General features: G+C 32.7%; 1 protein-coding gene across 1 annotated transcript; it reads left to right on the top strand.

Annotated features, from left to right (window-relative positions):
- The first annotated feature begins 7906 nt into the window (after nucleotides 1-7906).
- LOC150109927 (UPF0739 protein C1orf74 homolog) lies at nucleotides 7907-8764 on the top strand. Its single transcript, XM_090399131.1, has one exon. The coding sequence runs from the start codon at nucleotides 7907-7909 to the stop codon at nucleotides 8762-8764; it is 858 nt and encodes a 285-aa protein (XP_090255257.1).
- The last annotated feature ends 6115 nt before the right edge of the window (nucleotides 8765-14879 follow it).

The following is a 14879-nucleotide window of genomic DNA, read 5'->3' on the forward strand; positions in this document are numbered from 1 at the left end:
TGCTCTTATGGGTAGTGAGTACATCTAGTGTAAATGAATTTAAGGCAAGGTATGATAGCTGCTTTGGGTAATTTACAGCCTCCCTCAATGAGTCCTTGACTCCCTGGAGGTCTCACATAATAATGATAATAATAATAATAATTATTATTATTTCGTAACACCTCCAAGAGGCCACCTACTGTACAACCCTTGACTATCCCTCTTCCCAATTTTGAGTTATCAACAAACAAGTAAATATTTCCTTTCAAATCATTTCCAATATCATGAATGTACAAATTAAACAACAGAGGCCCAAATACTGTGCCCTGAGCTACGATTGGTAACCTGCCTTCTACTTCTACTGGATTCATCTGTTTCATAATCCACTCTTTCATATCTATCCATCAGCCACCTTATAATCTCAGCAGGGTTTCATGTGGAATATTGAAAAATGCCTTTGCAAAGTCCAGCAGTATCACTGAATAAGAATGTCATTTATTCAGCCTGTAACTTTATTATAGAAAGTAAGTAAGTTACCAAGACAAGAGCTACCCTTCACAAATCCATTTTTCCCCCTTATAAAGTATAATATTCTGGTCCACCCAGTCCTGAATTCTAACTTTTATCAATTTCTTCAAACCTTAATCACCACTCCTGATATACTGATTGGTCTATAATTTTCTGCTTCTCTCTTGAATCCTCCCTTATGCAATGGAATTATTTATGGAATTATTTCCCATCCTACAGCTCTATTCGAACTTTACCAGAACTGAAGCTTAACTTAAACAGTTTGGTCAGAGGAGATGCTAATTTTTTTGCACATAGCTGATATGTCGTCTAACCCTATTGCACTATTAGCATTAAAGTTCCGTAATATACTAAGCATGTCTATTTTTTGATCTCTAGATTTTCATTGATAAGTGACGCATTCGACACTGCAGTATTATAACCAAGATGTAACAGTTTTGCAAAATGATCACTAAGTATCTCAAGTATTTGATTTTGTTCTGTTATTTCTCTATCATCGGCACTTTTTAAAGTCATCCTTCCATAGTTATTCTTCCTTTTCCTTTCAACACAGAAATAGAACTCCTTATGATTTATTTGGCCTCATCAGCTAGATTCCCCCTCATAATTAGCTTTGGCCTGTCTTACCATACAGGTAAGAATCATCCAGGTAAGAAGTACAGGTAAGATCATGGTTATGCTGATCACATTTTTCATTAAGCTTCCTCCACAATTTTTCTTAATCTGCAACTCCTGCTTAATAATACTGTCCATCCATCTTAGTCCTACTTGATTTCTCCTCCTGACTCTGAGAATACAGTGTGATACTGCTTTCCTTACACACTCTTTGACAATCTCCCACTCACCATCAACATCTCTCCCCTTTAAATTCTCATTCCATAGCACTGCTGAAAGCTGAATTATCAGCGTGTCATGGGAACCAACCATGTAATTCCACATATATTCCCTTCTTAACAGAACATTCAGCATATCTTACAATCTTCCGGGTCAAGACCACATGATCGCTTTACCCAAGAAGAGACAGTGTGGCTAAATTGGTCATTGATATGTTCTAACGTAACCTAACCTATCTTACAACTGCATAAACTCCATTTTATAAACCATAAAGTATTTACTGTTCAAAATATTAAATTACTACTAATATTAAAATTGCTAACTGTAATACAATAACAGTATTAGGTAAAATATGTCTACACTATATATGTTATAATGTTGTAATAATCTTATTAAAAAAAACAAATCAGCTAACGCCTTTTTATTCCCGTATATACGGGAGTAGGCGAGGCCATTTAGCCCTATCTAACTTTTGGAGACTGAGTGGGCAGTTCAATCTCCACTGGTACCCAATCAGAGACAGATGGCCCAAGGCTATCACTAATTAAGCGGTACGCAGTGAAGAGAGACGGCTCAAATGTGCCGCCATCTCGTGGTCTCTAACCCTAACACAATATATTTAATGTCTGAAATAATGTGGGTTCTACGGTCGATTTTCTTGAGTTTACAGGACGAAAAACCCGAGTTTCCGGGAGGAAAAACCTGCTTGCCCGTGCCAGAGATCGACTAACTCGGGAACTGGTCGAAAAAAGGCTTAGAAAAATTTCCTCTAGTCGCTGACTAGACTCGAAACCAAGACTTCCTTCGTGCGGCTTAGCGTGGTGGTGTGCAAACGCCACATCCACTGAGCTACACAGGCTCCAATAATCTCATTATATAATAATAATAATAATTTTCAAAGTTTGAGAAAGAGTGATTATACAAACAAATTTCTGCATTTGTTTATAAGGATTACTTGTAGATGAGTAAGGCAAGTTAATCCCACGTACTTCGAAGCTTGGGTTAGCTTTTATGAAGAGAGTGTGATTTAGCCTTCACTATTTATGTTATTGCAACTATTTATGTATGGGATATAGGCATTGGATGCTAGTGAATTATGATGTGTATATTAGTGTTAATGGTATCTTATCTTTGTTGGTATATTTTCCAGAGTTCGTTTTTTAATGTTCTGTAGTTATCTACGTGTTTTCACTTTCTTGGTAGGTTGTTGAGTTGCGTGGGTATCTGATGTGACCTCACAAAAGAACCGTATGAGTTGTTGAAGGGTGTGGGGATGTAGAGGGTTTTTGTAGGTCGTGTTATACGATATATGTCTCTGTTGTTTTGATAGGTGATGTTGAAGTAATTCTTTGTTAAAGTCAAGTAGGATTTCAGGTTTTTAATGCTCAGTATTCTGTGTATCGCCATGTGCTTGTCGGATATTTGCTGTTGCGTGTAAGGTGTCCAGATCACTGTTGACACGATTTTCCTGTGTAATGTATCTAATTTTATTAGGTGGCTGTTTGATGTGTTTGCATAGACTGTTATTCCGTATCTGAGTTTAAATTACATTTAAAATTGTAAATTCTGTTCGAGGAAAAGCCCTGCAACGGCGGTTATTTAAATTACAGGCAGATGATGATAGGGAACTTCTGTTGCACAATAATGTTCGGTGGCTCAGCAGAAGTCAATTTTTAGAAAGATTTCTTGTATTAATTAACGATATAAAAATTTTCTTCATGAAAAAGGAGATATTTATCCACAATTGAGTGATAAAAGATGGTTGTTACATTTATCATTTTTAGTAGATTTCTGTACGAAATTAAGCTATTTAAATTTGGAGTCACAAGGTATAGATAAAAATTTAATTGAAATGTTAAGTTCAATAAAAACTTTTCAACAATACTTACATTTATTAAAGAAAAATATAAATGACCGCGAATTTAGACATCTCCCATATTTATTAAACTTTTTTGAACAAAATCAAGAAATGCTTCGTTATGATTTAAAACAATTCGTGAAATAGAATTAGTTGAGGAAGAAATAAATTCAAGATTTAAAGATTTTAATAAAACTGAAATGATTCTATCTTTTATCAATAATCCATTTCAAGAAAACTTGAACATCACAGAAATTTCAAATAAAATGAGTGGACTGTTTGATATAAATCAAGCTGAAGTAGAATTTGATATAATAAATAAACATTCAGAATAGTTTACATTTAAAATCAATAAACACTGAAGTCATTTCGAAGTATGCACATGAAAAATTCCCAATATTAACTGATATTGAGCGAAAAAGCCTATCGTTTTTCGGATCGACATACTTGTCAGAATCCGCTTTTTCAAATATGACCGTCATAAAAAATCCATTAAGAAACCAAATTACAAATGATCATTTGGATGATTGTCTGCAATTGGCCACTTCTTCATATCAACTTGACTATGAAAATATTGCAAGGTCTAAACAATGCCAAATTTCACATTAACTTTTTTTTTTTTTAATCAATCAGCATTTCCTGTAACTTGTGAGTTTTTAATCAATCTGTTGTTTTTTCTAACTTTGGTTTTCCAAAATAGAGAAATAAATATTGTATTCCGATATATTTTTGTTGTTGTATTAAAATAATTAAAAGTGATTAATAAATTTTTAAATACACAAATAAGACTTACGTATTTTACGTATTTTTTTTTTAGTTGTTTATTTGCATGCGTAATCAGATATCAGGTTGGGGGAACGTGATCTATATAAGAGAGTAGGAAAAAAGCTTGAACGCCAATGGTATAGAGTATATGCATGTAATTGCTTAATTGAAAAAAATATCATCGGACCCCTTCTATTTCCTTATAAGGACAGGCGAGGACTTTTAATACTATCTAGCTTTGGGAGACTCAGTCGGCAGTTCAGTCTGGACCGGTAGCCAATCAGAGATAGATGCCCATGTCTATCACTAATTATAGGCAGCAACCAATGAAGAGACAGGGCAAACAAGTAAAGTCTTTTCTTGGCACCTAAACGTAACAAGATGTATTACTGTCTGAAAAACTGTGGGTTCTATGGTAGATTTTCTTGAGTTTTCTAGGTGAAAAACCCGACTATCCGGGAGGAAAAATCCGGATCTGTGACACAGACAACCGGGTTTTTCTTCCAGGAAAGTCATGAAGAAAGGCTTAGAAAAAGTTCCTTCAGTCGGCGACTAGACTATCTTCGTGCGGCTTAGCGCAGAGTATACAAGCTCCACTTCCATTGAGCTACACAGACCGTACATGTAATTTATTTGAGTGGTAATAACGTGTGCATTATTTTAAAAAATATTTTTATGGTATACTAATAATAATATTTAGCAAACATAAATTACAAGTGATAGAAATAAACGATAAATGTTAGATAGACTAAACGACCTCGCCTATTCCGTATATAAACTGGAATAAAAAGGCGTTAGCTGATTTTTTTTTTTTTTTTTTTTTGATTTTAGAAATAAACGATAAATTAGATATGCATCGAAGTCAAAAATATCAAACAAGAGAACTCCATGATATAAACTCAATATACAGACACACAATTGAAGCACCACAAAATTTCTTAATGGCTTAAACACACGGCATTCTACCACGGAAGAAGCCTCCTCAGAATACCTGATAATAATAGACGACATAAATATAAACATTTTGAACATATATTACAACACAGCACAATACCTACACCTCCTATCAGCATATAACATAATCCCATCCACACATTCGTGACACAGAAGAAGAGATAGTCGAAAATACAATCACCTCATTCTGTATTGATCACATAAATATACGCCCCTCCAAACAGCTATACAGCAACCATCATAACGTCCACCAGACCGTTATGCCACTGCACTACATATTACTGAACCAGAAACCTTAATAGTCACTGAGACTACAAAACAGTAATTGCATCATGAATGAAACTATAGTAAATGACGAAATCGAAAAAAAAAAACTGTATACAGGGATATCTTCAGAGTCTGCTGATGTTGTATATAAACGTTGAACTTACATTTAATATTATAAATAACAAAGCGTTGACAAATGCATAAATACTCTTCCAAAACAGCCAGATAGAATGGATAACAGAAAACATATTAATAGATATATAAAGAAAAGATGTCCTATGGAAACAACATAAGAAGTCACCTAGAAATATACTTTTGTAAGAAGCTGAATATAAGAGAAAACGGAATTAACAACAGATTAGAACTGCAAATAGAAATTATTACAGAAACAAATTAACAACAATTCAGAATTACATAAAGGAAACCTGGCATCTGATCAATGAAATGAAATGAGGACAAATACATGCAAATCCTCTGCCTCAGAAATAATAAATCCCAGCATTGCTTGCTAGCCCAAATCCATCAAACTGTTGGCAGACAACTTTAATCAGTACTTTCTGAACTCTATCCAGAAACTGCGGGAAAATATTTGTCCACTCACACAGGAAATATTCTCCACTAGGACCACAAAGAACTCAGTCAGTTCAGTTCACCACAGTAGCAAAAGCAGAAATGGAACCCACAATTCCTCAAACAAAGGACCAGAAATAGACGGAATCAGTCCAAAAGACATTGGAAAGAAACATTAAAAATAATTACAGACCCACTGCCACGTCGGCTCTGATCAACTAAAGTATGGAGCACATTCTGTATAGCTCTCCACATAAATAGAAAAATTTGAAATGATCCCAAGAACACAATATGGATTTCAAAATAAATAAATAAATAAATAAATAAATAAATAAGCGAACAGCAACACTCATTGAAGATTTCACAGACCTAATAAACACTTCATTAAATAAAAACAGAAGAGTATTAGTTGTTTTTAATGACCTAACAAAACGAGTCTGACACACTAACACATAAAATCATGTTCAACAAATTAACTTATATCGGAATCGAAGGTTGTCTACTCCAGCTGTTCAAAGCATACATGGAAAACAAAAAGCAAATCACACGTATATGATCAGCACACATCAAAGAGCTACCCGTAATCTGTGGAACACCACAGATTACTAGTAGCTGTTCTTTTTCTAATTCTGTTTAATATATGTACACACAATATTGGCTATCTTCCCCTGAAAAGTAATATCTTCCAATGTGCAGACGTATGAAAACGTTTTAAGACACACAATTTCATCATATGGATTCTGAACAGAACTACATGCTTAATAGGTTACAACTGTTGCAAAATAAAATGTAAAACTGATATTCTTGGAACACAGAGAGAACCCCATGCTTATCCAGGAAGCAAGAACAGAACACAAAATATTTAAGGTAAAACACTTATGTCACTACAGAGTCATACTAAAACATTACTTCAGTCCAACCTATAGAGTAACCAGAAAACCTGGTTACTCTATAGGTTGTCAGATTACAAGACCACAGTCAACAAACCACGTAGCTTACAAGTATAATCATCACTCCTGAAAAACCATCCGAGGATTCTACTTATCTGATATTATCAACAAACTACCATTCGATAAGACAATCCTAGGGACATACAGAGAAGTGAAACTGGCGCGATTTGGATATTATAGAGAGACTGAAAATTAAAGGGAAATTATAATGACCTGTAAAAACATTAGTTCTGTGCGTGGGGTGCAGATGAGAAAGATAGAAGTTTAGGATTTTTTTTTTTTTTGAAGATCTACAGATTGTAGATGTTTTGGAATACTTCATGGAGATGCTGTTCCAGAGCATAGAGGTGGACGAATTATTATTCCCTCCACCTCTGTTCTCTGAGAAATAGAAGAAGCAGGTACATTGTGTTTGCAGTTGGAGTAAAGGAATGCTAGGGAGCTGATGCCCTTTTGTTAACGAATGCAGCAGAAAGTAGAGGAATGATGGTTGCCAGTTAACTTGAAGACTAGCAATGGAAGTACCCGTAAAATCGAGAGTGTTGATACGCTGCGTCTTTGTGATGGAGGAGGTTGAAGCGAATCTGTAAGAGAGGGATCGTCTATGATTCTAATTGCTCGCGTTTGGACCTTGTCCAAATTATTATTATTATTATTAATATTATTAATATTAAGGGAAGTTTTAGGTTCACCTTCCCAGACATGTGCGTATTCTAAGCATGGGTGGATTTGGGATTTGTATATAGTAATGGATTGGCTAGTCGAAAAATACTATCTAGAACGAAAGAAAATGCTTTTCTATTTCAAGTTTCCCTGTTTTCAGACATCTGTTGCAAGTTAAACTGATTCCCACAGTAAGTAGTCATTTTGTTTCTTGTTGATTAATTTTTAGTTCAATTTTATATGCTTGGTTTTCTAACTTCATGTTTCTTATGCTGTTTGCTTAGTCTTTGACATCTGCTAATTTCATCTGCATTTATTACAATTACACTGATTTGTTTATTACAGGACTTTTAGTATCTATTGTGAATTCATTTGGGCTATGCTTGTGCTATCTTTATTATATATATATATATATATCATTGCAAGTCAAACAAAATAAATTGCTATATAGCGGCTTGGCCTCTGCGCTGTAAGCGGATCAGAGTGGAATATATTCCACGTGTCTGAATTTTGGAGGTATGTTTGAGCTTTAACGTTAATGGAGTGCTTTGAACCAGGTTATGGTGAGGTAAGCTTATGCGTAAAGAAATTTAAACAGGCAAAAGTTTCTCGTCATTGTACGAGGAAACTTTGGTTTAATATTGTTGCTGTTGATCGAAAAATAAAGCCGTCGTATTTATGGGATGCATGCAGTGCAACAACCGATGAAGTGCAGAACTTTGTTCGCGATTTGCATGTGACTGGAGTGACCAAACATTCCTTAGATCTTGTAGTTATACGAGGTGTTATATTTGTTACTCTTCTAGACAGTTTAAGAAGTCATTTAGAAAGACTTATAACAGAAGAATCGGTTGTTCTTGTTGATGTGTCGGAACATCAAACTTCTCCTGTTTTGCTGTCAAAGAAAGAGAGCAGCAAGATATTAGAACATAAGGTAGCTCTATTGTCTATACTTGAACAATTATTAAGTGATGACGTCTCCATGCAAAAGTTGCCTCACCGCCCATCTGTTATTAAATTACTATGCAGTGATACTTGTAATTTAACTACACTTTTCGGAGTGTTTCTTGGTTATCCCGTGATTTATTGGTATGGCAGTGAACACGAATTCGATACAAATGAAGCAGCCAATTGCCTATCAATGATTCCCTTGAGAGTATATGGATTACAAGCGGAGTGGGATATAGATAGCCTGCCACCTCAGTGGAAGAAGTCAGTTCCCTATGAGGCATATTCTTTTAGTATTCCTGAATGTCTGATATCGCGTACCGAACGATTCATTAAAAGGTGGTTCGAACGTGTTTGTGATAGATCGCGACCAATAACTGAAGGCGATATATTTTTCAACTTACAATTAGTATATAGTATACGAGTTTTGCCCTCGGTTGCCCTTTAATTAGCATTTTCTTTTGTTGTCAGCATTGTAATAGTGTATATATAAAGTCAGACAATATAAGTTTAATATAGATTTGATATAAAACATTCAGAATTCGTTTCAGGACATGTTTGACTTATTTTTGGGAAAAAAAAAAACAAACAAACTAGAAATTATTGTAGTAGAGCTTTTTTTTTTATTATCAATATAATATACTTGATGTTAGAATTCATTAAGATGATTTAATCAGTGAAGGAATTCCAGTATGCTGAAACACTAAGTAGCAAAATAAGTGGATTGCTTAAAGTATAAAAGGGCAAGTCAGTTACTAGATAAGGTATTCTTTTGGTGTATTATTTCAAATGTTTATATACATTACATAACCTCTTAACCCTTCATCTGTCTTTACCCAGCTGAGTTATAATTTAAATCTATGCTGTGAACATGTGAATTGGTGAAATTTTAGGATATTTATCTTATACTGCCAGTTATTATAGTAGATGTTCTAGTCTAGTTATTAATGTAAGTAGCAGTTTCCAAATTAAAAACCATATTCTAGATATGAGAAATTTCATATTAAGAATATGAGAACCTAGATGAACATTCCATATATTGATAAGCAAGTTTTGTTGATGGATTTCCAATATTTATATTTTACAGTTCATATAGAGTTAAACATAATTACAATAGGATTTTGAATGAAAGAAAATCTTAATTTTTTTTTTTTTTCATTTATTTGCGCTTATATATTGAACTTAGCAATACTTTATTTTAGTGAATGCATTTTAGATTGTTGAACATCCTAATTGAAGTATGGAATGATTTCTTCATACTTTAATATTTACTGTGAAATAATTAGTTAATAGTAATGGTTGCTTCTGTATCCACATATCTTCAGTACTGTATCTATTTCAAACAAATGATCTGGATATAATCCAAAACAGAATTATTGAAGATGTCAGTAGCATATAGTTCTAACTGAAAAAAAAAAAAAAAAAAATGTATTTAATAGGTGTGCCCATATAGAAATGTTTACAAGAAACACAGTGCTACTGGGATTACTCATCTAGTTTAGCTTATAAAATATTTTTGCTCTCCCATGCTTTGACTTTCTTGTTAGCAAATTATCAGTCATTCTTTCACTATTATAAATCTTTATCTTCTAGTTTAGAGCATATGTCCAAAATTGAACCAGCTTGTATGAGATGTAGTTTTAGTTTTGGTTGGTCATTTGTAGTGAAAGATGATATAATACTTTATTTTCTGTTTTTCTTTATGAATATTGAAAGTATTAACATTATATGAATATTAGCCTCAAATCATTGAAAATATATGCAATCCACATTTTGTATCCATTTAAAATGAATCATTTTAATTCTTAATTTTCAGCATAAAGGGGATTTTATCATGTTTTGTTTACTGTTGCTACATTATGAAACTGCCACATCAATGTTTTTGATGGCACCTTTGAAGATTATATCTTTTGTTTTATAGCCACCTTTTGTAGACTTTCTAAAACATTCCAAATTTTCTATATTATTAATTCATGATATTAGTCAGGTAACTTAAGATTAAGCAAATGGTTATTGGAGTTTGTAAGGTTGGGATTATATTGCCACATTTCAATGAAGACCTAAGCTCATCACCAGAGGCCATATAAAGTGATTATAGCCACTATAATATAAAATGGCTATAGCAATTAATATATTAACATGTTAATGTTAGTATAATTTATAGCGGTTAAAAGATATATAGCCATATCATTCCACATTTTATATTAATGTTGCTAATATCAGTAAAAAAATAGGTTTTCAAGAGATGCCATCACTTGTCCTCTTATTTCTCATATTTAAGAATTTGCTACCTATATAAGCTTTATAATCTTCTGCATGTCATATGCAAATCATGTGTGTAATGATCAGAGGTAGTGATATAAATTCAACTCCTTACATTAGTTTTACATTCACAAATGACCAATATCACTTGTGCAACTTTTCCTTGGATGGAAAATTTCCAGTATTTAAAACAGACCACATAACTTTTTTCCAAAAGTTATATGCTATATTCCATACCTATACAAGCATACAGAAAATTAAATACAAAAATGATTCAAAAAAAGCCTTTAGCTTTCCTCATGGTACTTGCATATTAGAGATTTACAACCTTTTGTGGGCAGATATACATAAATACAACAACAAAATTGTGATCTCATTAATGTTATTGAGACATTGCATCAATGAAGATATTGATGGATGCAATTAATTTAACCAAGTAGTGAAATCTAAAATGCATATTCCTACACAACAAGAGAATGCCAACAGTTGACCCCCCCCTCTTTTCGTAGACTAACAGAAAATATTTTTTATTATTATGTGACACCTCCAGGGAGTCCACAGACTTATTGGGGGAGAGTGTGCCAACAGCATCGAACAATTAGTACCCTTCCGACTACTAACTACGTGCAAACTTGCTTAACTTTTTGCGTGAGCCATTAGTAGCAGAGGCTCTACCAATCGACCAACATTTTAGAAATTTAGTTCTTCTTTGGCACTACAACTTTATGTAGGGCCTTGGCCTTCCATTTCTGGGTTTCACAACTCACTATGAGGTGGGGTCGTTACCCCCATGCTCAACCATGTGTAATTGTCTGTGAAGCGGTGTTCTTAAGACCAATGTGCCTGCTTTGCAGGAGGAAAAACCCTGTAGTCCACGCCCAAGACCGGCTTATATCTGAGAAAGATCCTTAGCTCCTTACGTCAGCAACGAAAATCGAACACAGGACACTCCTTTACCGGGCATATGGTTTCAAAGCTTGTAACCACTCGGGTAACTGTGCGGCCTAAAAATTTAGTTAATGAAATGATAGATTTTTAATGAGACAGCAAAAAATAAACTAAATTTCTTTAAAAATAATCTTTGATCAAAGATTTTGTTCTTGCATAGAAACTTAAACATTTATGGAATGCAGCCCTCAAAATATTCTATTTGATCAGATTTGGTATTTTTACATGGAATTCCAGTGTATAACTGAATTTTGATCTGTTGAATTGATGCTGTACTGGATCTGACACCTTTCTGGGTACTTCCCTTATGGTATCAGAGAAGAATTATTAGTGGTTGAATCAAATCTGTTTACTTATATTCAAGCAGTTCATGTGTCTAGACCTTGATATTTTAATAAATGCAGCATTTATTAAAATATTATATAAATATGATGTAACTAGTCTAGCTGTGATTTATGGTAATGAGCCACCACTGCTTCAAGAATCTTAATTTGGTAGTTCATGATCCTGGCTCTGAATAATAATTTCTTTCCTTCACTTTATATCTACATAAGCTTCTTGTTAATTTTTCCGTAAGTTTATGTTTGGAAAACATCAAACACTTTTATGTAGTTCTTTATATTATACTGTATACAAAAGTATAATACAAAGTATATTTAGATAAAGCCAAGTATTTCAACTTGAAAATTACAGGCTATCTTCAGTGGCATTGACATGTTGAAAGTTTATTTTTCACTTGGTTAGACTATAATAAATTTAGTTTAATCCTTTATCCAAGTGTGAGCAAACTTACTGCATAACATTAGACATATCTGCAAAGAGAAGTTTTGCATTACGGGAGATATTGAGATAGGAGTGATGTTAGCTTGCTCCACCTTTGCAACGAGTTGCCTGGTGTTGTACCACCTTACCCCAGTCTGGAAGATACTTTCAGGCACAAACTTTGTTTGCTCGCACTTGGATAAAGGCTTAAACTAAATCTATTCTAATGGCATTGACAGTTGATCACAAGGTAGATGTCAACGATGGATTGATTTGTAACAGAAAGTGCTGCGTGATGTTATATATACAACATAATGGTATAATTGAAGGAACATGTTGGTTTTTTAATGATACTTGTGACATAATGATTAGAAATATATACACGTTAACACCAGAATAATGTTTAATTTGCCAAATATTTTGGTCTGAATATTACAGACCATCTTTAGTGGCTACATAGGAATTTTTTTAAAAAAACAAAGTGGAATACGAACAGTTGATCATTCACACAGAACGAGCTGTGAGATGTCATATTGCTAAGTATTAGAAGAGTAAACATTTTTAAAGTCATAATTAAAGGCTCTTTCTGTTTCAAATCAATCCATTGTATTGTTGATTACAAGGCATTCTACCTTGTAATCAATTGTCACTTACCGAAGATGGCTTGTAATTTTAAGGCTGAATTTGGCCTTATCTAAATAAATAGTATTACTTATTCAGTAAATTTGTGTTTTCGTGTAAATAATTAACAATAATTCTGTGGCACAAGTATCTCTGAAAGATCAAATGATACCATTTTCTTGAGCAATGATATTTAGTCTGTGTTGCACTAACATGATAGCATGAGTTATAATATTGAGACATAAAGAACTTAGGTATATTTTTGACATTTTCAGTCTTCATTTGTAGAACATTTTTTTAGGTGTCCAGATTTTTTTCCCTTCTATTTAATTCACTGGTAGTATCTCATTGTCATCACCATTTAAACTTTCTATACTACTTTAACCAAATTTAACTTTTTACTTAAAACCATGAATTGGCTATGAAATTTAGCAGAATTATTTTATTTTATTCAAATGAAATAGCCATGGATAATAGCTAATCTTAACTCTTTATATGTGTGCAACTCAATGGATCTACATCAATTGTTAATGTTTATATCTTAATCATTGTGGGTGTGTATTGGGAGGGGAAAAACCAGTGCATGTTGGGAGGGATGATAGCACAACATCTTTCATGGTGTGGTGTCATTTTCATAGTATCCTTGACATGCCTTGAGGATACATATCAGGATTCAGTAATGATTATGAACATCTTTTTTTTTTTTTTTTTGGTTACATTTGGAAGATTAAATTGCTGATTAAAGTGAGACAAACATGATAAAGGAATTACTTTATCATGTTTGATAAAGTAATTTATCAATGGATAAATGGGTAAAAATTTAACAGAAATGCTTATATGCATTAATTTTTAGGTAAATTATCTTCACAGCATACAGAAGTTAATATCTAACATCTTAGGTCTTTACCCAAGTCATTTACTTTAAGGACTTTAAAAAAATAGAAAAAACTAAAACTTTGAAAAATATATTTCAAAAGATATTTTTTCTATAGTATATTTCAAAATATATTTTCCTTATTAATTATTGAAAGGTAATGCTTATATTTGCAACTGAAGATGCTTAATGTTGTAAGCATCACAATCCTACACAATATTGTTGGCTGTTAGCAATTATTTGCAAAAGGATTACTAGGAAGTAGAGAAAGTTATTCATGTTATATAAATTATGGTGCTGCGTTTTTATTTATTTTTAAGTCATAACTGTAGGTAATTAGATGTAGGTAAAATGACTGAAATTTCAGTTCCTTTATTTCAAAGACTTGTGCAATACATTATGATAAGTGACAATTAATTAGCCTGCTTATTAATTGTCAAGAATGTTCATAAAGTTCTTTTGTATTATGTAATTTTTTTCCAAGTTTATATTGATGTATGTTGAAAATGTAAACAGTTGTTTTCAAATTAGTGATTAGAGGGACCATTATATAACTTATTAGCTAATGCAGTATATATCTGTAGTGCTTTCATATTATAGTATGTAATGCAAATATATATATTCATTTTTGTTAATAATTAAAATTATATAAAGTTTTTTAAACAGCATATTTGTATCATTTTATATTAATTTTTCTTGCTTGAACAATTTTTTCTTTTGTCTCTGTGATAAAAGCAGTTGGATAAATAAATGAAATTGTCCATATTGAAATAGATAACAAAATCTGAAATAATATTAATCCTAAAATTGCAGGTTATTAGTTCAGATACCAAAGTTTTTTGAAAAAATATAAGATCCATTTGTTCATCAATTCTCGGAAGCACTTCATGACTCAGAGTAGGAATCATTTTCAGCTCTTGCACAGTCCATTGATAGTTAGCATTAATTGAGCACATTACTGAAAAATATTTAGTCAGTTTAGATGTGTATAATTTTATTACCTGATTCACATAGTTGAATTAGTAGTCTGTAATCAGTGCAACGGACATTGTATTATTCTTATCCATCTTTGCTTGATAATTAGTTTAAAATCTTT

Source organism: Typopeltis vanoorti, chromosome 1 (genome assembly GCF_054136105.1).
Source record: "Typopeltis vanoorti isolate ZY-2024b chromosome 1, IOZ_Tvanoo_1.0, whole genome shotgun sequence".
Taxonomy (NCBI): Eukaryota; Metazoa; Arthropoda; class Arachnida; order Uropygi; family Thelyphonidae; genus Typopeltis; species Typopeltis vanoorti.